This window comes from Molothrus aeneus, chromosome 1 (assembly GCF_037042795.1).
Source record: "Molothrus aeneus isolate 106 chromosome 1, BPBGC_Maene_1.0, whole genome shotgun sequence".
Lineage (NCBI taxonomy): Eukaryota > Metazoa > Chordata > Aves > Passeriformes > Icteridae > Molothrus > Molothrus aeneus.
In genome coordinates, this window is record NC_089646.1 from 55,917,736 (window position 1) to 55,939,120 (window position 21,385).

At 40.7% G+C, this 21,385-nt stretch overlaps 1 protein-coding gene across 1 annotated transcript in view; it reads left to right on the forward strand.

Moving 5' to 3' along the window:
• Positions 1 to 4,671: 4,671 nt before the first annotated feature.
• Positions 4,672 to 21,385, forward strand: part of TNS3 (tensin 3) — a 133,738-nt gene continuing 117,024 nt past the window's right edge. Inside the window, exons 1-4 of the mRNA XM_066557580.1 lie at positions 4,672 to 4,836; positions 8,869 to 8,919; positions 10,170 to 10,292; positions 11,776 to 11,840. Coding sequence (XP_066413677.1) covers positions 4,687 to 4,836; positions 8,869 to 8,919; positions 10,170 to 10,292; positions 11,776 to 11,840 — 389 coding nt within the window. The 5' untranslated portion in view covers positions 4,672 to 4,686. The remainder of the gene's footprint in view (positions 4,837 to 8,868; positions 8,920 to 10,169; positions 10,293 to 11,775; positions 11,841 to 21,385) is intronic.

The window sequence follows — 21,385 nt, forward strand, 5'->3', positions numbered from 1 at the left end:
GAAATTCACCCTCTTTGGTGTCAGAAGAAGGTGAATAAACAGGGCTGATCTCAAAAGTCCACTTTGTTCAATCTGTGCTTTAGTTTAATTGGACTGCTTGGCTCACTTTCTACACCTGCACTGATAGCAGGCTGTACGGGGAAACTTATGTCTAGATACTGTTGTGAGCTGGTGAAAATGATTCAGAATTAAATATGTGACTGTTTCTTAGTTTCTGTATCATGTCGTGGTTGTAAGGGACTCTGGGATGGTGTCATGGTTTGACACTGGCCCAATGCCTGGCACCCATGAGAGTCACTTGCTCACCCTCCCCTGCCACAGGCGAGCAGAGAAGGAAAAAACGTTGATGAAGGCTTCACAAGTTTAGATAAGGAGCGGGAGAAAACACTTCAAGGGCAGAACAGGCTCAACTTAAAGTTGCAAAGTGAAATTTATTACTAACAGAATTAGAGTAAGACAAAGAGAAGTAAAATAAGCCCTTAAAACACTGTTTCCCCCCAGCCCCTCTCTCCTTCCCACCAACAGCGCAGGGAGACAGGGCATGGAGATTTTGGTCAGTTCATAACCGAGATTTTCTCCCGCTGCTCTGGGAGAGGAGTCCTTCCCCTGTGAGACTGTGGGGTCACTCCCATGGGAGACAGTTCTCCGTGAACTTCTCTGGTGTGGGTCCACTCTCATGAGCAGCAGCCTTCTGCACCTGCTGCAATGTGAGTCCCTCCAATGAGCACAGTCCTTCCAAAACTGCTGTGACATGGGTCTCTCATTCCATGGGGTGCAGTCCTCCAAGGACAGGCTGCTCCAGCCTGGAAGCAGGGTCCCTCTCTTTCCACTGGGCCTTCCACTGGATCACAGCCTCCTCTAGGCATCCACATGCCTGGAGGACAGGCATGTGCTCCGACATGGACACCTCCTCTATGGGCTGCGGGTGGATCTCTACATCCCCTATGGACTGCAGGGGGACAACCTGCTCCACCATGGTCTTCACCACAGCCTGCAGAGGAATCTTGGCTCAGCACCTGGAGCACATCTTCCCCCTCCTTCTCCATTGACCTTGGTGTTGCCATGTTGTTTTCCTCCACATGTTCTCATTTCCTCCTCTTCTCTGACTAGGAGCAAAACCTGTGACTTTTCCAGCAGCTTCCCACAGGAGCCATCTTTGTGGCTCCCTTGCTACCAAAAACCAGGCTGTGCAAAACCAATACAGATGGTTTTGTCTGAGGACTTAATTTTTGAGAAAGTTGGCATCACAAGCTCTGTGATGAGTCCAGTACTAGGTGCAGGAGCCAATGGCGGTGAAAGAAGGAATACAGACTGTGTCAAAGGAGAGAATTGTATGGCTTGAGTTTTTTCTGGAAAAGGGCAATGACACAGTATCTTGGATGCAATGAATCTGCTTATTAATTCAAATCTGTAACTGGAGAGAAAGTGGTTGTTTTTGAGAAGCTATTGCCTCTACTTGCTTACTTCATACAAATGCAGGTAAATTTGACCAAATGGTTCCTTGCACTTGCTTATGAAGAGATAATTTCTATGTGGTATTGTTTGGAATATCAAAATTGCTTAAAACTGAATAAATAGGTGAATAGAAGATGTTTACTTTATTTAAAACTGTTTCTTATATGACTAGTTATACTGTCAGATGTACAGGTTATGGCAGCATTGCCAGGCATTCCCAGGGAAGCAGGGGAACAAGAATCATGGGGAGAAATTAATGGAAGAATAATCTCAGGGTGGTCTGTCCTACTCACAACATATCAAGCACTAGTTTCACCAAATCTATTGTAGTTGCAACTCTAAATTTTTAGCCAGGTATGATTAAAACACTCCATATGGAACCACTGTTTTTCATTGCCCTGCATCTTCTCTACTGCTGTTAGTTGTCAAGAAATGAAAATCATACCTAGTTTTGTGAGATTTTCTGTGTAATTGTCCATTCTGGGATATGCCAGATGGCATTTGCTGTCTTCGAAGGTTAGTCAAATTTTTTGCCATTATCCCTCCAGTGTATAGCAAGCAGAAAACAGTGTTTGTTTGTTGTCACTTGGATGGAGATGATTTGCCTTTAAGGATGGTCTGCCCTATGCTGCTGAATTCTGTTGGGGGAAACTTGTATTCTGATGGTTTAGTGACACAGCATGCATCCAGTAAATATATATCTCACTAATGGTTTTTTTTTGCTAGTGGTTTGCATTATGTTATTGTTCATATGCTTATACACTGAATGCTACTAGGATTTATTCTAGTTTATCTGGCACAACAGTGTGAAATAGAGAATGATTTTATCACTAACTTTCTTACCAGAGGAAACTGTTTTAAGTGTCTGATTATTCAGGATACATGACAGTTTAGTCATCAAATTTTTAGTAAATTGAAGAAGTACTTCTAAACAATGGATACATTTATTGCCACCAGAAACCAAGGAAGTGTAGAGCCCTGCTTATAATTACTATTTCAAAACCAAAACAAAATACACCAAAAGCTATGTCTTGAATTTCAGTTATAGTTATTTACTTGTTTTGGCACCCATGGTATATTATCTAAAGCCTTTAAAATTCTAAGAAGGGATTGGGTAAAAAGAGGCTGAAAATACCATGAAGTTTCCTCCTCTTCTGTTGTCTAAGTAAAGACAGAAACTAGTGAAACCGGGACCAAACACTTACATGAGGTGCACCTTATGCCATCAGTTGCGCTTTAAAATTTGCCAGAACAGTTAACTTTGAGAAATTCTGAAAGAAAATGTGCCACTTTCATGCTTATATGTGTCTTAGCTATTCCCAGATTTTGATACACAGCATCATTTCATGGAAAGTTCTAAGACGTCTTCCATTCAAACACAGTTTATTTGGTTTGGGAATACTTGTGTACAGCCAAAATTGATAGGGTTTATCAGTTTTTCAGCTCTAACTCTTGATAAATAAGCTTTTATGTGCATGTGTCTGTATAATAAGCATGAATTCAGGGCAGGGAGAGGAGGGAGTACTCTTTCTCTTATTGATTTACTGATGCATGATACTAAATTGAACTTCTGTTTTTCTGTATCAAAATATATCAGTATCTAAGTGCTAAATTAAAAAATATACAAAACACATGAATTAAAAAGTACATAAAACAAAATATACACAAGATAAAAAAGTATATATAGAAATGTCTAAATGTAAATTGAATAATATTATTTATTTTTATTTAATGTTTGTATAGCAGTAGCTGTCTTTTTGTAGAGTTTTTTTCTTTTTAAACCTGTCCTAGAAGGAAGGGGTACTGCCCCCTCCAGATGTCTCTTTCTCTCTGTTACATACAGAGCTTGGATGATAATAACACTGGAGCTTAAATCTAAGGCCACTACAATTAGGTGAGAAAAATTCTATTACTATGGTTCATGTGGGAGTATATTTTTACACTTTTTCATTCATACTATTACTGAAGAAATGGAACTACGAAAGTAAACTACTACACATACCCAGGAATAAATTTTCAGGAGTCTGATACAGAAGTATATATTTCAATATTGTCATAAGAAAATCAGTGGAGAGGAACTTCTTTTGCAGGTTTATACAAAAATTCAATTTGCATTTTCTCAAAGCCCGCTATATTTTCTCTAATCTTAATGCCAAGAAGAACACTAAAAATGTCACAAAAGACTTTTCTGGCAGTAGTGAGATGGAAGTAGTAGAAAGTCAGACAAAACTTGGGCATAACCACAGTGTTTGCATTCAGAACATAGGGCAATGATCCTCTTGTATCCTCTTGTTGTTATAGTCTTTCAAATCATAAATGAAGAAAAAAGGTAGAAACATTGACATCAGTGACAGCAAGTTAAGGTTCTGGATTGATTTTTCTGCTTTCTTTGTTCCAGAATTCCAGCAGTGTTTTGAAGAACTCATCTTTCAGTTGTGACAAAGTATCACGGCAAGTATTTCTTTCAAATTTATGTAGCAGCATTATGTGGTGTGGCGGTGGGCTTAGGCTTTGTTATTTGTGGTTGTGATTTCTGTGAGTTCAGTCTTCTGCAAGATATGATCTGCTATGCAAGTTCCATTTTTACAATGCCTTTGTGAGAGAACAACTAGACATATTTACTGAGCTGATCTTCTGATATTTCATTAAGAAGGACGGAGTTGTGTTAAAGTTCCATCACCTGGAAAAGAAAGAGAAGTATTTGTAGACTAACCAGTGAAATTATTTTAATTATATTCATGTCTATTGTATTTTGGGGACTGGTTTTAGATTCACTTCAGTTTTACTCAGAGCAGGCTTCAAGATCTGCAGTGTTTTACAGATTGCTGGTCAAACTTCCAATCTGTAAAGCATTTACAGAATTCTACAGAGAGATAGGTACAGACAGAAGTACCTATACATTTCTATTTGACTAACAAATTTGTTGTGCTAGTATTTGTCAAATTGATTGTATTAATTTTCCACATTATTGGTTGCAGAGATTTTTTCACTGCAGTTTTGATGTGAAGAATTCTGGTGAAGAACTCCATTTGTGTTCTGAACTGAATACTTCGAGCTCTGTAGCCATTTAGTGAGTTGTACTTGTAATGAAATTATTGGAAAAATCTGATGCTTGGGTGTAGGAGTCTAAGTTGCAATTTCTTCTCATTAATATGCCATGTTTCTTCTTGGCTACATTGCTCTAAACTGCCACATCTAATTTCTTCCAGAAGTGCAGGCTTTGATCACATTATGGAGGAAGGCTCTGAACTTGATCTCACTTACATCACAGAGCGGATTATTGCTGTATCGTTCCCTGCTGGCTGTTCTGAGGAAACTTACCTCCACAATCTACAAGAAGTAACACAAATGCTCAAATCCAAACATGGTGATAATTACTTGGTATGTGTAAGATCAGCCATTTTGTGACACATCTTCCTTTGTCATGCAGGAAGACTACTTTATGTCCACATAAACACTTATAAACTAAAACTCACTCTTTGGGCCATCTTTACAGCCTTGTAAGCCAAGTTCAAGATTTTCAGTAGTGTTTTAAGTGGCTAGATATTGAAAACACTTCTTTTGCTGGGGCATTGCAGTCTCTGTGTTGGTGTGGTGATAACACATAGTCAAATGCTGAAGAATAATTTCACTGACCATTTTCATTGTCCAAAGCCAGCTCTTAAAAGATACCCTGCAATGAGGAGTGTGTTCTTTGCTTGTAGCAGTGAGCTATATCAGGGTTCTCAGGTGGGTATCTGATAGTATGTCACTGTCATGTCTTCACTTGTGAAGGCAACATTTAAAAGTAGAGTTGCTGTTGCTGTGTTCTGTCCAGCTCTTCCTCATTAACTTGTTTAGGTGCATTTTTCATGCCATTTAATTTTCTACAGGAAATCAAACAAATATATAGTAAGCTCTCTGTGCAGATTTTTTTTTAAATGTTGACAAAAAGCTGTTAATCTCCTGTGCTGTTTACTGGCTACTGCCATGGCATGTATTGTCTCAGCTTGTTCTATGAGGGTGAATTTGAAACAAGGCCAATATTTTATTTACTTTTTTTCTTGTACTGTCTCTTTAGGTATTGTGTGTTAATTGTTAGAATTAAATCCATGACTTAAGGAATATGAACTTCATTCACAGTAGAAATTAGTTGCCGGAGAGATTCCACTCATGATTTATACACATCTTCTTCTTCTCACAAACTGAGATGCCATAGGTGCATTATAAACCAGACTGAACTTGTGATATGGACTGAAGTCCTCAGCTGCCTTGCTGCCCTTGGCTTCCCTTCCACCAGGCACTGGTAGCTTATAAGGCACATGATAGTAATAGTGTGAAGGTGACCTGTGTGTAAAGCTTTTATAGGTTCAAATTCACCTGTTCTCTGGCCATTTCCATGCAATAACAGTGTAAGCTTGTAGTCTCTCCACTACACTTAATCTCACTTAATACTTGACTGTATTACAAAAATCTGATATATGGTAAGTCTGGTCTTAGAAGGATTGTAGTCTCTGCCTTAGTGTCTCAGAAGGATTGTAGTCTCTGCCTCTGAAAGGGATTGTAGTCAGTTTCCCCTGCAAAGGTGGGATTTTTTTTATTTTTTGTTTTAGTTCTGTTCTATTTATTAATTTATTTTCTAATGGGTACTTTGGAAATCAGCCATCTTGATAAAAAGAAAGCTTTATGCCATCTACTCCAAATGTGTTTCTGCAAATTTGCAAAATAACCTGACAAAGCACATCCAGGTTGTAGATTCAGAGAGCTTGTTTTTAAACTACCTTTTGTTTCTCATGTTTTAATACGTCTTCAGCCTGCTCAAGAGGCACATGTGAATCAGCAAAGAAAAAAAACCCCAAAACCTCCATGAAATGGTATACAACTCAGCAGTCCTGCTGAAGGTGATAGGAACAATTCTACTCTTCTATTGGGTCAGGGTCTCAGATAACAGAACATATACTACAGCATTTATCATTTTTTTTCTAGTTGTTTTCCTTTCACTACAGTGAAGGGAGTGAACACATTGTTTCCCGTTTGATTCCTGTTCGGTATGAAGAATACGAAAAAAATCCCCTAAGTATCTAATTTTCTTTAACAGTAGAGGATTATACTTTGACAGTCTGAGACCAGAGATTAAAGTCTGTTGATAGTTTACAGTGAATTCTTTCTCTGCTTTGATGTCCTAAAAAACCATATTCCCTGTAGGCTTTGGTTCCCAGAAGAAACATGACTTTTCCAACAGATGAAAATTAGAAACTGAAGTTAATGCTCCTCTTTGTTGTACCAAAATATAAGTAAGTAGACCTAGGATATGCCAAAGAGGGACCAAAAGGGATGCAGTTAATCTTCCACTGTGTTATGGTTTAATCCCAACCAGTAATTTAGCCCCACACAGCTGCTCCCTTGCTTTCTCACCAGTGGAATGGGGGAGAGAATCAGTAGAGTAAAAGTGAGAAAATACATAGGATGAGTTTAACAGGTTAAGCAAAAGCTTTACACACAAGCAAAGCAAGACAAGGAATTATTAATTGCTTTCTATGGGCAGGCAGATGTTCAACCATCCTCAGGACAGCCAGGCTTCATAAGCCAAAATGATGACTTGGTAAGCCAAACACCACCACTCTGAATGTCACTGCTCCCTCCTTGCTTTGGCTTATATGCTGAGCATGTTATATGGTATAGAAAATCCCTTTGGTCTGTTGAGATCACCTGTCTTGCCTCTGTCCTTTCCCAGCTTCTTATGCATACCCAGCCCACTCACTGGTGGGGTGGTATGAAGGCTCTTGGAAAGAAAAAAATTTCTTGAAAAAGAAAAGCTCTTGAGACTGTGTAAGCACTGCTCAACAATAATGAAAACATCCCTGTTTTATCAACACCATTTTCAATAAAAATCCAAAACACAGCCCCATATGAGGTACTGTGAAGAAAATTAACTCTACCCCAGCCAAAAACAACACACAATGGCATGTATTTATACCATATACTTCTCTTCAAAGGCTTCTATGATGTCTTGCTTTGTTGTATGCGAAATGTTGGTTCCTGCACCTTCTTGTTTCTATTCTGTGCTGTTGGAATTCCTGGAGTATCTCAATGTGATCACTGTAGCTTGATGGGGACTGGGGTACAACAGCATCTTTGAGTTTGGTGTCTGACCCAGCAGTTATAAATACCCATAATGAACAGGACTGTATCCTGACATAGGAATTCTTAATTGTTCTTAAATATAAATACAATAAGAAAGATGAATAAAAAAGTTTTTGTCAAACACCCCTTCTTTTTCTGTGGAAAATTTTAGGTAATTGATTTCTTAATATAGCTTTAGCACTCATTTTAAGTATTCAGTATTGAGAACTACACCTCTCTGTTACTTTGTTTTCCAAATAGGAAAGCTAATAGAAAATTACAAAAAAATTTGTGTCATTTATAGAAGACAATTTAATTCCTGTTTTACTATTGGTATTACAGGAAGGATAAGTACAGTGATGTAGTTGCTTTAACCTGTTCAGTTTTTGGCTTCTTTGCTTAGACAGCTGATGAGAGTGCTGGTTAATGCAAAAGGGTAATACTTTAGAAGAGTGTTACACTTTAGAAAAGGGTTCTTAAATTGTCCTTGGGTAGTACTAAACTATATAAGGGACTTGCCTCATATTTACTCTTTCTCATGTTTATGACCTATTTATTCCATTCTTTCAGTGTAATTAATGAGACTTTTTCAATGATTATGCCATCTGTACATAACTCAGCATGTAAAATAGCCACGCTGTGAAGGAGAGTCTGCCTCATTAGCATTGTTTCAGTTCTTGAGTAATGGTATTTCAACTTTTTGTTATTGATTGATACTAATTTAAGGCACTTTCTAATGAAAGAGTCAATTATTCTTGTATACACTGCTTTCTTTTGTTCATTTTGCAGTCTAGCTTTTCATTTACTCTGTAAAGTAAACAGTAAGTAGAGGGTAACTTGCTATTTAGTGGGTTAACAGAAGAGTTGGAAGATCTCATAGTCTAAGTTGTAGTTAAATAGGTATGTCATATCTTCCCTGAAAAGTTTTGATAGACCAATACTTGTCAGGAATGCAAATTCAAATATTTAACAGTGCACCACCCTCCCAGACTTCTTATTGTTAATTCTTATGGTCATCATTATATTTCATGGTAGCCAGGTCTCTCAGTATACCTCTGACTCAAAGCCATGTGAAATAAATAAGATGTAGTAGAATTTAATTGTCCTTTTTCAAAATGTGCATTTAAGTTTAGCTTTAGTTTCATTGTAAAATAATTGAATATCTAAAATACATTTGCTAGTGCTACCTAATGTCAAATGTTAAGCCATATCATTGTAGTTTCTGGTAATTTTTATGTTTCAAATACATCTATTTACTACATAAATTATAGACTATTGATGGTTAATATTTTTTTCTTTCTTTCTGAACAGGTATTTAACCTCTCTGAAAAGAGGTGTGACCTTGGCAAGCTTAACCCAAAGGTATCGACTGTCTTCAGTAACATAGCTTTCTAGTGTTAAATACAACTTAAAATGCCTGATAAACCCTGAAGCTATGCAAGTATTGATATACAGAGTAAGAGAAGAAGTTTTGGAAGATACTAAAACATCCCACATGCATCCCTTTTTTATTTTTTCTCAAGTTCTGTTTTGTGTCTGTTAGATCTGTGTTTTACACAGCTATTCCTGTTATTTTCTTAGACTTCACACACAGGACCATAAGCCTGTTGTGACTTCTGAAAAACTTCTGTTGGGTGATACAAATTTTACTTCAAGTATACTTATTTTGTGCAGTCACAGGATATTGGAGTTGTATACTGTAACATTCAGTCAGCGGAAGCTAGTGAACTTGATTCAGATAAGGACTTCCCTTTTTCCCTTATCTTTGAGTAGTTGCTTCTCTGCACAATAAAGTCATAGAGAATTTCATAATAATTGACATCTGACTCTTGTTCCTTCTCACTAATTCATGTGTTTGTTTGTTGTAAGAAATGGTGTGCAGGTACACTTCAGCATCTGTTATAAGGCCAGATAGAGTGGCACAGATGTGTATTTACAGCAGTAGATTTACAGAGATAAGCTACCTGAGGAAAGTACTAAAACCTCTCTCAAGTTTAACTTTTTGCATGCTTTATTGATCATGAAGGATGGATTTTTTAATATTAGGCATATGTTGAATGCATAATATGTATGTATTGCATATGTTTTGTTAGTAACTATGCATATAATAAAAATAGGCTTAGTAAACTGTATTATGTAGTGAATAGAAAATCTGAACAAAATTTTTACATGCTTAATCATGTTGCACATGAAGGAAATAAATTGAAAATAAAATTAAAGCCATCAAAAATCATTATTTGCTCTAATTCTATTTGAATTTGCTGGTATAAAATACCAGACAGTCTAAATGAAAAATCATGTAAAAAATCAAGCTCTTCAGAAATGTTGTCATTCACTTCTAAGTGGTTGGTGAGATTGGGATGGGGTGAGGAGGGGGAGGAGGAAGTTTTTTGTTTATTTGTTTTTATAAAAGTACTAGTATCTTAAAAAAACACAAATTCCCTCTTCCCCTTTAGAGACCTGTAAGCAATCCAAGACAATTGAATTGCATGATTATCTGAGATGGGAAAAGTTTTGAAAACTTTCAACCATGACATTTATTTGAATCCAGATTTTAGTATGTGATACTAGAGTCAAGGTGTCTCTCGTAAATGTTACTTGTTTAATTGCAGATTATGGATGTGGGGTGGCCTGATTTCCATGCTCCACTTCTTGATAAGGTGTGCACCATCTGCAAGGCTATGGAGTCCTGGCTGGACAATGATCCTCAACATGTGGTGGTGATCCATTGCAGAGTAAGTGCTGTGGATGAGTTTGTATTCATTTAAAAAAAAATGTTCTTTACTCTTCTTGTTTAAAAAAATAAAAAGTTAGATCTGTTTTCAGTGTTGGCAATAGTGTGCCAGATGTTCTGTTGATGTAAATAAGCTGAAATCCATTGATCTTCCATGCTTGTTAAAGATTTCTTTTTTATGACTTATGTCCTAGCCCTTGCTGCAGGTATAGCATGAACCGATGTTAGTTCACCCTTCAAAGATCACTGTTACTTCTGTAAATGTATTTAGAAGCTTGAGGTTTTTCCAGCTTGATGGAAAACTCTCCATGTTCTGTGACACTCATGAATTTTGTTGCTGGAAAAGATAGGTACTGTATCACACATCATCTCTTTAGACTGTGTGTGGTTGTAGGAAATAAGGTCATTAAGGACCTTCTGGATTCTTTTGAAAGGTTTTAATTGACAGCATCATTGCAGTGCCTTAGAGTAAAGCTACCAGTGTGCTGTGTTGCTTCCTCCTGCTTGCTCACAATAAACAGAAATAAAGAAAGACCTTAGTTAAATTTGGATAAAATGAATTCAGAACTGGATTGATAGCTGCGCTCATGACACTTGACGCAAACCTATCTCTGTTTCACTGGGAGATGTTATTCTAAACAAAATGATGGTGATAATGGGATGGAAACTTCAAATCTGGTTTGTGTAGTCTCCAGTCCCAAATTCTTCCAGGCAGAATGTTATTGTATGAAGCATTTGAAATCTTACTAGTTGCAGGAATGCAGCCAGGAAAACAGCCCATACTTGGCACAAAAGGGAGCAAAGTATTTCTAGGTACACAGTCATATACAAACTGATAATGCATGTTTTTGATTAATGCCTTTGGCTAATATATGTTTTCAGCTACAGAGATAGATACAGCCACCTACTATCAGCTGAGAGACTGAAAATATTTTGAAATCTGTGAGAATTACTGCATGTTAAATTTTACTGCATTTGTCATGTAAATTATTTAAAAATACTTTAGAACATTTTTGAAATTATCCAAAGAAAATCAGTTACTATAAATCTCAGGTGTTGGGGAGGTAAAAATGTGAAAACATGCCAGAAAGGACTATTCTTTCTAAAATAGGTATATTATAGCATTTCATCCCGGGAATTGCAGCATTGTCTATGCTGCAATTGTGAATGATCACTAAAAAAATAATACAAAATTAGAGTAGTTCATACAATTTTTTTCTTTTTTCCCAGTTGATTCCTCTTAATTGGTAAGATTTGACAGGCATGCACATAGAAATCCTGCTTAGTGTTTTTTATGTCATTTGTCAGCCAGCTTACATTAACGGATAAGCTGCTACCCATTATTTCCACCTTTCCATCAACCCAGGGTACATGAGAAAGGACTCTGAATCTCTTACCTTGAAATTGTATTTAGTATGGGTCTTAATTATAATAATGCCAAATAATGTAATGCATAAGTTATGATTCCCTTTTTCCTAATACAGGGAGGAAAAGGAAGGATAGGTGTAGTCATATCATCATATATGCACTTTACCAATGTTTCTGCAAGGTAAGTATGAGTAATGCATGTTGTGTGGTTTTTTTTCAATAAACATTGGGAAAAATGCCTTTTAGTTGATTACTGTCTGTCAGCTTAATGTTTTGTCAGTTTTTCTTCTCAAAGAGTTTTGAAGCATGTCTTTCTTAATAGAGTCCACTTTCCTGATAGTTTTCATGTAATCCTGCTTTCAGTAGGAGACTGGATTAGGTGACAGCCTAATGTCCCTTTGAAACTGAGATTTTATTGGTTTGCAGAAAACTTTTCTGAAGGATGTTTTCAGATGAATGATAGAATGTGCAAGAAACCATTTTTATGTCATGGTACTATCTTCATTCTGTTAAACCTCTCTGTTTGCCACATCCATCAAGTAGCCTCTTCAATTGGTGAGAAATTATTCCTTAAGTACTTGAGAAAAACTGTTCTTAAAATCTGGGAAGAGTGTTTGAATAGGGAACTCCTAGACATTGATCCAAGTGCAGAATGAAGTGTAAGGAATAATCTAGACTTGAGTTTGCAGTCAGTTCAAACAGTAGGTGTCTGATTACTTAGATTTAATTGTTTCTTTTGGAGTACTCAAATTATGAAATGACAATTGACAATTTATATTAAAAAAAGATACAGTTTGATAAATGGTCTCAAAAAGGATGAAATTCATTTTGGATATTTTTGTTAGTATTCTAATCACATTGTTTTCCTTTGGGGTTTGTTAAATCTATACACATACATAAATGTACATATATACATTTCATATACATACATAAATATATTAAAATAAGAATACATTCTAAATGTCATGGTCAAATCAAATTTGGTCCTGAATTTACACCAGCATGTCAGTAACAGATTTGACCCACTACTGTAGTTGACAGAGTCTTGAATCACTAGAGGTTAATGGCAAATTACTCATGGATGTCAGGCAAACTAGAATCCTGGAAAATAATCTGTGTTCATTGGGGTAAACCAAATTTATAAGTAATTATGGACCAAGAAACTAAGTGCATTGTGTACACCAATATGTGCTGAAAAAACCACTTGCTTCAGTGATTGCCACAATTTCATATTTTGTTGAGAAGTATTGTGAATGGCAAAAACTGTCAAGTGAAGGTAGTACAGTTGTTATGGTGTGATTTCAGTGTTGCAGTATTATGTCATCCTTAAAGGTGGTACCTGGCTATAAATATATTTTAATGACACCATTACAGTCACATTCAGGTGGTGTTTTGTTAAGCCCAGCAATGAAAGATATGACCTTTTACCCCAAACAAATTCAAGATTCCTCCAGTGAAGTTGCAGGAGAGGAGTGAGCTTGGAAGCCCTCTTTAACTTTCTGGATATCTGGCAACTGCTATCCAAAGCTTACCTTTTCTGTGTAAGGATGAGATTGGGGGTTTCCCTGCTAGGATTTGTATATCCCTAGCATTATCAAGACTCTTGAAAATGGTACACAGCAACCTTGCAGAAGCAGAAATTACTGCAGATGCTGATGTTAAGGGTGCCATCTACTGTGTCTGAATTGTTACTTGGAAGACCTTGAAGATGTTTGCCTTAAAGCAAGTTCATACTTGTCAGCATGCATAGGTGTCCTGGTTCTGGCCTGGACAGGGTTAATTTTTTCAGTATGCTTGAGGGAGCATGGCCAGTACCCAGAGGTTATTCTAGACCACGTCATGTCATTGCCAGGTGTGGGGGGAAGGGGATCCTTCAAGGGAGAAGGGGTCCCCTTGGGTTGAGAAAGTGTGGCAGACAGAGCCATCCAGCATTGGCTATTGTTGGGAGTTTCCACAGTGAGCAATACTGTTTCCTTTCTTCTACCCTCTGTCATTAGTATTGTTGTTACTATTCATTTTCTTATCTCATTCCTGTGTCCAGTAAATTGTTCTTATTCATAGACCAAAACCTGTGATCTTTGCCATTGTGCCTCCAATTCTCCTCTCCATCCCACTGCAGGGAAGGGGAAAGGAGGGAGGGAACAAGCAGCAGTGTGATTTGGAGACCGTCAGTAGGAGCACTAAATTAGGGAATTCCCTTCCTGAAGCACAACAACATGCCAAAGAAATCTAGGGTTAATGAAATCCTGTGAATTTATGCTTAGCAGCTTTGCTGTAAAGACACACTAAGAATTAGGTGTCTCAGTCTCTCTGCGAGCCTCTCAGGAACCCTGGGCCAGTCACGAGTCGGCAGACACCGGGGAGGGCAGCCCCGACACGGCCGACAGCGGGGGACACGGCCGACAGCGGGGGACACTGTCTGTGCCCCGAGGGTACTGAGGGCACTTAGGCTGGTTGCCTTCGCTGCAGCAGAGACAGCAGAGACATCGGTAGAAGAGAAGGGGCCGACTCTCAGCAGGGGTTAATCCAAGGTTTTATTCTAGGAGTCCCGAAGGAGCTCCTGCACCTCAGGGGGCCTCCTGCCGAGAGCCCCGGGGGATGTCCGGAGTTCACATTTAAAGGGGGGAGGAAACCAAAAGCAGATAACATTTACTGACCAATAGGTATCTCTGGGGGATAGATACTGGGGGACAGGCATATCGGACAGCATATGGGACTAGGCCTGGGGGGCTGACCCCTGGCCTCTGGCAAATCACTCGACAACTTGGACCGAAACTTCTGGATGGGGGGCTGGGATGCTGAGTGATAGACAGAGAGCCAGGGTGGGGGTTTAGGGAATGATCTCATCCCAGGAGAGGGATAACACAGATAAAGGGAGGGGAGTACAGTCTGGGATAAACCATTTGGGAAAATATTGGAATACAAAACAAAACTACTTCAAAGTATTACAAAATATAAAAACACACTACAACATCTCCCTCTTTTCGTTTAAATAAAAAGGAGAGGCACCTAGACATTAAATTTCAGCTCGGAGTGATATCAAGCATCAGCAAACCAAGGCTGTTTTGTAAATTCTGCAGAGGTTTCTGTCTCTTCCTCAGAAGAGGCAGGAACAGTCACCTGATTGATCTCTAAAGGGGAAATAGCTTTCGATATCAGTTTGGTCACAATGCTCTTGATGATCCCAAAACTGATCAAAATAACAAGAAGAACAAACAAAACTAAAAATACAGATTTCAATATGGATCTGACCCAGCCCGAGAGTCCCCATCCTTGAAAAAGTCCGTCCATCCAGTCTGCTGTTTCTTGCTTGATGTCTTGGACCATCTGTTGCATCTTCCCGATGATTTTGTGGACATTTTCAGCTTTGGATGACAGATTCATGCAACAGAGACCTTCAAACTCCTCACAACGATGATTATGTAGCAAGAGAAGAAAATCAATTGCAGCACGATTTTGTAGGGTGGCTTGCCTTGTTGTTTCATCGTCTGCCAGGAGGTCTGAAAGTGCAGCTGATGTAATATTGGCCTGTTTAGCAACCCAACACTCTAGCTGTGATAATTCACCTAGAGCTTTAGCTGCAGATACCCATGGCAAAAACACGGTGATCGCAACTCCTTTTGGTTTGGACCAATGTACAATTTCAGAATCGCAATTTGGGTCCAGATTCCTTAAATCTCTCTTTTTGCGGGCCGAATTGCGAGCGCTGGTTTTGGTTCGCCAATCCACGATTTGGGTTTTGTTGGGTGTAAACAGGCTCAGCTTTCCAATGGTGCATGGACCTCCGATTAGACGAGAGGGGATGCCTGCCCATGCCCTGTCACCACAAATGAGGAAAAACCCTTTAGGGAGGGCACGGGGCTTATTATCAGGGGTAGAAGGTATTCCTACTTGGGAAATTTTCTTACACCAAAATTTTGCCGTATAATTCACTTTAAACTGTTTAACTTCATGGTACAAGTTTACTTGATCTTTTGGTGTAAACATAAACTGAACACAATAGAATGCCTTGGCAGAACCAAGGAGTTCAAATTCTTGGGGTTCTTTTTCTGCTACTGCTTGTCTATCAATTAATTTTGTCCAAGGGGATAACGGATTATATACTGGAAGAAGGGGAGCAGCTAATGCTGGCGGAAATTCATCATATTTAGATGGGATCCCCACAAGGCAAGTGGACATCGGGTCAGACACAGAAGAGGCTGACAGACAAATGTGGTCTTGGTTGAGGACTCTGGCGAGGGTGGTCCACACATTTGCCTGAGGCTGCGGAACAATCCACATCTGACTTGGATGGACGGCTGTCAACAGAAGCAACGGAAGGATGGGGCTCATTCTGATGACAGCAGGGCTGAGTTCAGATCAAAGGAAAACACTAAAACTGAAAATAAAAATTGTTAGGGATAAGGTTCAGGCAACAACAATTTAACTTTAAAGAGTCTGACGGCGCTTTCTCCTCCAGCAGGCACTGGCTACCTGTGTTGTAGCTTTGTCCTTTGACACCTTAGGAATGTACGGTCTCACCCACCTGGAGGGGATCCATCTCAAGCCTGAGGGAGTGGATACGCACGCATATCCCCTACCCCAGACTACGAGCTCATGGGGCCCCTCTATTTTCCAAGTTTCAGGGTCCTTTATGAGGACTGGTGGACGGACTTTTAGTTTGTGCTGACTGTTCTCGTTAAAATGTCTTATAATAGGTGGGTTAAGGTTTTCATAGGTACAGTTCAAAAAATTCAGTGTGAACAGCGCTTTGGACAGCTGGATTTGAGGGGTCTCCGTTTTCATAACTTCACGTTGTCGGTGAAGAACCTTTTTTAGGTTCTGATGGGCTCTCTCCACCACAGCTTGGCCTGTCGGGGAATAGGGGATGCCTGTTTTGTGTTCTATTCCCCATTGCTGCAGGAAGCTCCGAAGGTCTTTGGACTTGTACGCTGGGCCATTGTCTGTTTTGATGACCTTAGGGATTCCTAATGTGGAAAAGGCTTGCATGAAATGCTTCTTTACCTCACTGGCTTTCTCCCTTGTGTGGGCAGAAGCATAGATGGCACCAGAAAAGGTATCCACGGAGACGTGGACATATTTAAATTTGCCAAATGATGGGATGTGGGTTACATCTGTCTGCCACACTTCGCAGCTCTGTAAGCCCCTAGGGTTTGCTCCTGCACTTAAGGTGGGTAGTGACTGATTTTGACAAGAAGGGCACGTGGCTACGATGGCTTGGGCTTGTTTGTGCTTCAGGTGGAATTGCCGAACTAAGGCAGGTGCATTCTGATGAAAAAATTGATGACTGATCTTTGCTTGTTGGAATACATCTGGAAGCGGGGCCATCTTGGCTGCTGCGGCAAGAGCATCAGCTCTGCGGTTACCTTCTGCAATGAACCCCGGCAGGTCTGTGTGTGACCTAACATGCATCACATAAAAGGGTTGTTCTCGGCAAGAGATAATTCTTACTAACTTGGAAAGTAATTCATATAAAGGAATGTTGGAAACTTCTTGCAACACAGCATTCTCTGCCCTAGACACTACACCTGCAACATAAGCTGAATCAGTAACTACATTTAAAGGCTCGGGAAACTTCTCAAAAGCTCTGACTACAGCGGCCAACTCAGCAATTTGGGGTGATCCTTCCACCTTGGCAATATCTGCTTCCCACTGTTGAGTTTGGGGATCTTTCCAAGTTACCACTGACTTGTGAGACGCACCAGACGCGTCAGTAAAAACTGTCAGTGCTTTTAGAGGTGTCCTGCTCTGAATACTTGTCAGTGATAATGAAAACTGAACATCTGAATTGAAAATTTTGTGGGCCGGTCGGTGAATCGAAATTTGGCCTGTGTAGCTATCTAGTGCTAATTGCAAGGCTTCATTCTCTTGATAAAATTGCTCTAGCATTGCTTGAGACAGATGGCCTGATTTCAGGTTTAAGGAAATGTAAATGCAGTCAAAGTCACACCCTGCCAATTCTCTGATCCGAATCCTTGCTTTCCGGATCAATTCTGCCATCAGCTCCTGTGGCATTGTCATCCTTTTTGACCTGTTGTGACTGAGAAAGACCCACTCTATAATTAAGAGTGGATCTTTCTTGACCTGGTCACCTTTCCTTGCCTGGACAGTTTCCCACTGAAAAATCATCCCATGGAGGTGTGACAACTTGCCTAAGATGATAAATTTGAAGGGGAGACCCTGCTGGCACCTGTGGGCCTGTCTAGTAGACATTATTTCCTGAACTTTCTCCAGTGCGGTTCTCGCTTCCTGAGTGAGGGTCCTAGGAGAACTAAGGTCATCTCTCCCTTTTAACAAATTGAAAAGGGGGGCTAGGTCTTCGGTGGAAATGCCTAGCCAAGGTCTCACCCAGTTTAAGGATCCACAAAGTTGATGGAGATCCGCTAAGGTTTTGATGTCATGTTTGATAGTTAATTTTTGCGGCACAATGGTCCGCTTTCCAATTTCAAGACCCAGGTACTTCCAAGGTGGCATCTTTTGAATCTTTTCTTCTTGGAGCTCGAACCCTGCAGCAACCAATGCATTGATTGTCAGGTCAAGTGTGTGAGTAAGCATGTCATCACTTGGGGCACACACCAGGATGTCATCCATGTAGTGCAGGATGATGGAATCTCCTGCAGCTTCACAGACTGGAGACAACAAGGAAGAGACATACCGCTGGCAAATCACAGGACTCACTTTGAGACCTTGTGGGAGAACTTTCCAGTGGTATCTCTTCATTGGGGCCTCCAGGTTAATGGTGGGAACCGAAAAGGCAAAACGCAGGGCATCGTCAGGATGCAGGGGAATTTGAAAAAAACAATCTTTGATGTCAATTACAGCTAAAGACCAATTCTGTGGAAGCATGCTTGGTGAGGGCATCCCTGGTTGTAGGGAGCCCATGTCCTCAATAACATTGTTGATTTGACGGAGATCATGGAGAAGCCGCCACTTGTCTTTGTTGGGTTTTTTAATGACAAAGACAGGCGAATTCCATGGCGACGTGGTCTCCACAATGTGACCTTTCTTTAACTGCTCTTGTACAAGCTCTTCAAGCGCCTTTAATTTGGTTTTGATGAGCGGCCACTGAACTACCCGTATTGGAGTATCAGTTTTCCAAATCAATTTTTGGGCATGGCGCACTTCAGCGACCGCTCCCCGAAAAACCTGTGGGTTTTCTGGGATGTCAATTGTGGTTCCCCATTGAACCATTAAATCTCTGCCCCAGAGGGGCTCTGTGTAGTCTAAAACAAATGGGCGAATGGAAGCTACTTTGCCATTAGGTCCTTCAATTTGAACAACGTTTTTTGACTGTCTTGCCAATTGAATGCCCCCTACACCTTGCACGTGTCCTGCTACGTTTTGCAATTCCCAGTGTGACGGCCACTCTTTAGATGGAATGATCGTAACATCTGCTCCGGTATCTAAAAAGTCCTTGTATAGATTTGTACTCACCACCACGGTGCAACCCACATGATAGCTTGGGTTTTTCTTTTCCCAATACCTGAGTCCAGCAGACATTGGGATGGAGTTTATCTCTGAGGGTGTCTCCTTGCTCCTGGTCCCATGGAGGCTCAGGCACTGGGATGGCTTGGGCTATTATTTGGCCCTTGGGCAAGTACACGGGTGGGTGAGTACAATGGAGCCAAATGACAAATTGTTTCGGGTCTGATGATATGAGACCCGGAGGAATATTAATTTCTTGGGGTGTGTGTTTTGTGTCCCCAAGGACGACATACTTACTGTGACGTTTCTGGCAAAGCTGTGTCCAAGTACCTGGCTGTTCAGGGTTAACAGATATGAAATGCCAGTTAGTGTCCTTGAGATGGAGAGGCTCTGTCAGCGCCAATCTGTAAGGGTTGTGGGGAGAATCGGTAGTTAGAATTGGTCTGGGATTGTCCCAATCAAATGAATGTTCTGTTTTGTTCAATGCCAGTGCCTCACTTGGCACAAATACATCTTTCGCACTAGATTTCTTGTCCCTCCCCTGTACTTGAATTGAGCCCACCCTATTTTTGTCATAGCGCTGGGGAAAGGAGCGCTCTTTACTCAGTTTTTTGAAAGGTTGTCCTTTGGGGAATTCTGGTCTTTAAGCTTATTGTATTTAAAATCTAAAAACTGCTTTTTCAGAGGGCAGTCAGGCATCCAATGCCCTAACTTCCCACAAAGATGGCAAGGTCGATTAGAGTTGGAAGTTCTCTCTTGTGGCATTGTGACGCGCTGAAGCTGGCTGGTGAATGGTGGATCAGGGGCCTCCACCGCTGCAATCCTTCTCTGTGGTTTTGGTCTCTCGTCCTGGTCAGCAAGGGTGATGGTAACTTTCCTCTCACACACTTCAAGCATTGCTTGCAGCGTTGGTGTTGGATCGAGAGGCAGGCTCAGGATGGCAGCTTTACACTTCTCATTGGCATTTTCTTTAGCAATCTTGGTGAGGATTTCCATCCTGGCTCCTTCGTTCTGAACTTGCAATTCAACAGCTTTTCTCAACCTTTCCACAAAACTCAAAAAGGACTCAGATGAAGATTGTGTTATTTTCAAATAATTTTCAAGCGGAACACCAGGACAGAGCCCAAAGAAAGCTTTCTCAGCTGCTCTAGCACATTCTTTGAAAACCTTTCTGGGAATGCCCTCTGCCTGACTTGCTCCATCCTCCCATTCCCCCTGTCCACAGAGATGGTCGAGAGATATCAATTTACCATAAACATCATGGACAGTAGCTTCATCAGCCCACAGAGCTGGTAAAATTTCTCTCAATCCTTTTTTCCATGCTGCATCCCACAAAAGATATTCAGATGAGGATAACAGGCAGGAAAAAAGGTGTTTGATATCAGCGGGGGTTAAAATATTAGCAAACAGTGTAGCTTTAAGGAGTCCTCTAAAATATTCACTTGATCTACCAAAATCTTTTTGGGCTTTGGCAAGTTCTTTGACAGAATCAACAGAAAGGGGGGTATAATGTGGCTGAATCCCCCCGTTTAAATCTGAAATATATGACACAGGGGCTGCAGAAAGAAGCAGTGATGTTTCCGGCTTCTGGCTGCCAAGCTCAGCATCTCTGGTTACACTGACTTGGGAGCCGGAGGGCGGGCTGTGGGAGGGGCGGAGGGAGGCCGCGGCGGGCGGGCAAAGCCGTGAGGGGGCGGAGGGGGGCGGAGCCGGAGCAGGAGGGGGGGCCGGGGCCGGGGGGAGGGTACGGGGAGGGCGGGTTTCGGGGGTGGGGTGTTCCAAGCAGAATGGGTTGTTGGGAGAGCGAAAAGGATTGTGGGAAGAAGAAGAACCACGCATTGCCCTGTGGTATCCACCATCATGGTCTGGGGAAGTTACTTGAAGCGGATTGGGGGTACAAAGGCGGGCACTAAGATTGTGGGACGGGGTTTCACAACTTGGGGAAGCAGGGAAAAGGGTAGGGTCCCGGGGAGTCTGGCCAGAACTGTCCGGGTTGGAGACAGGGAGCTTCTGAGGGAAGCTAGGGAGTGTAACTTTCTTCAGAATGCCCTGTGCCGGGGCTGGTGGTGAGGAAAGAGGGTTAGGAGAGGGAGAACATAACTTGGAGGGGGGTAGATCGGGTTTCTGGGAAACAGAGGTGTTGAAACTGTTCCCGGATGGCTGTTCTTGCATCTTTAAATTAGATTTTACAACATTTCTTATCTGCAGGGCTAAAAAAGCAAATTTTGACGGAGATGTGTCACCTGACTTCCCTGCTTTCAATAACTCATTACCAATTTTGTCCCAAAAAGCCAAATCACT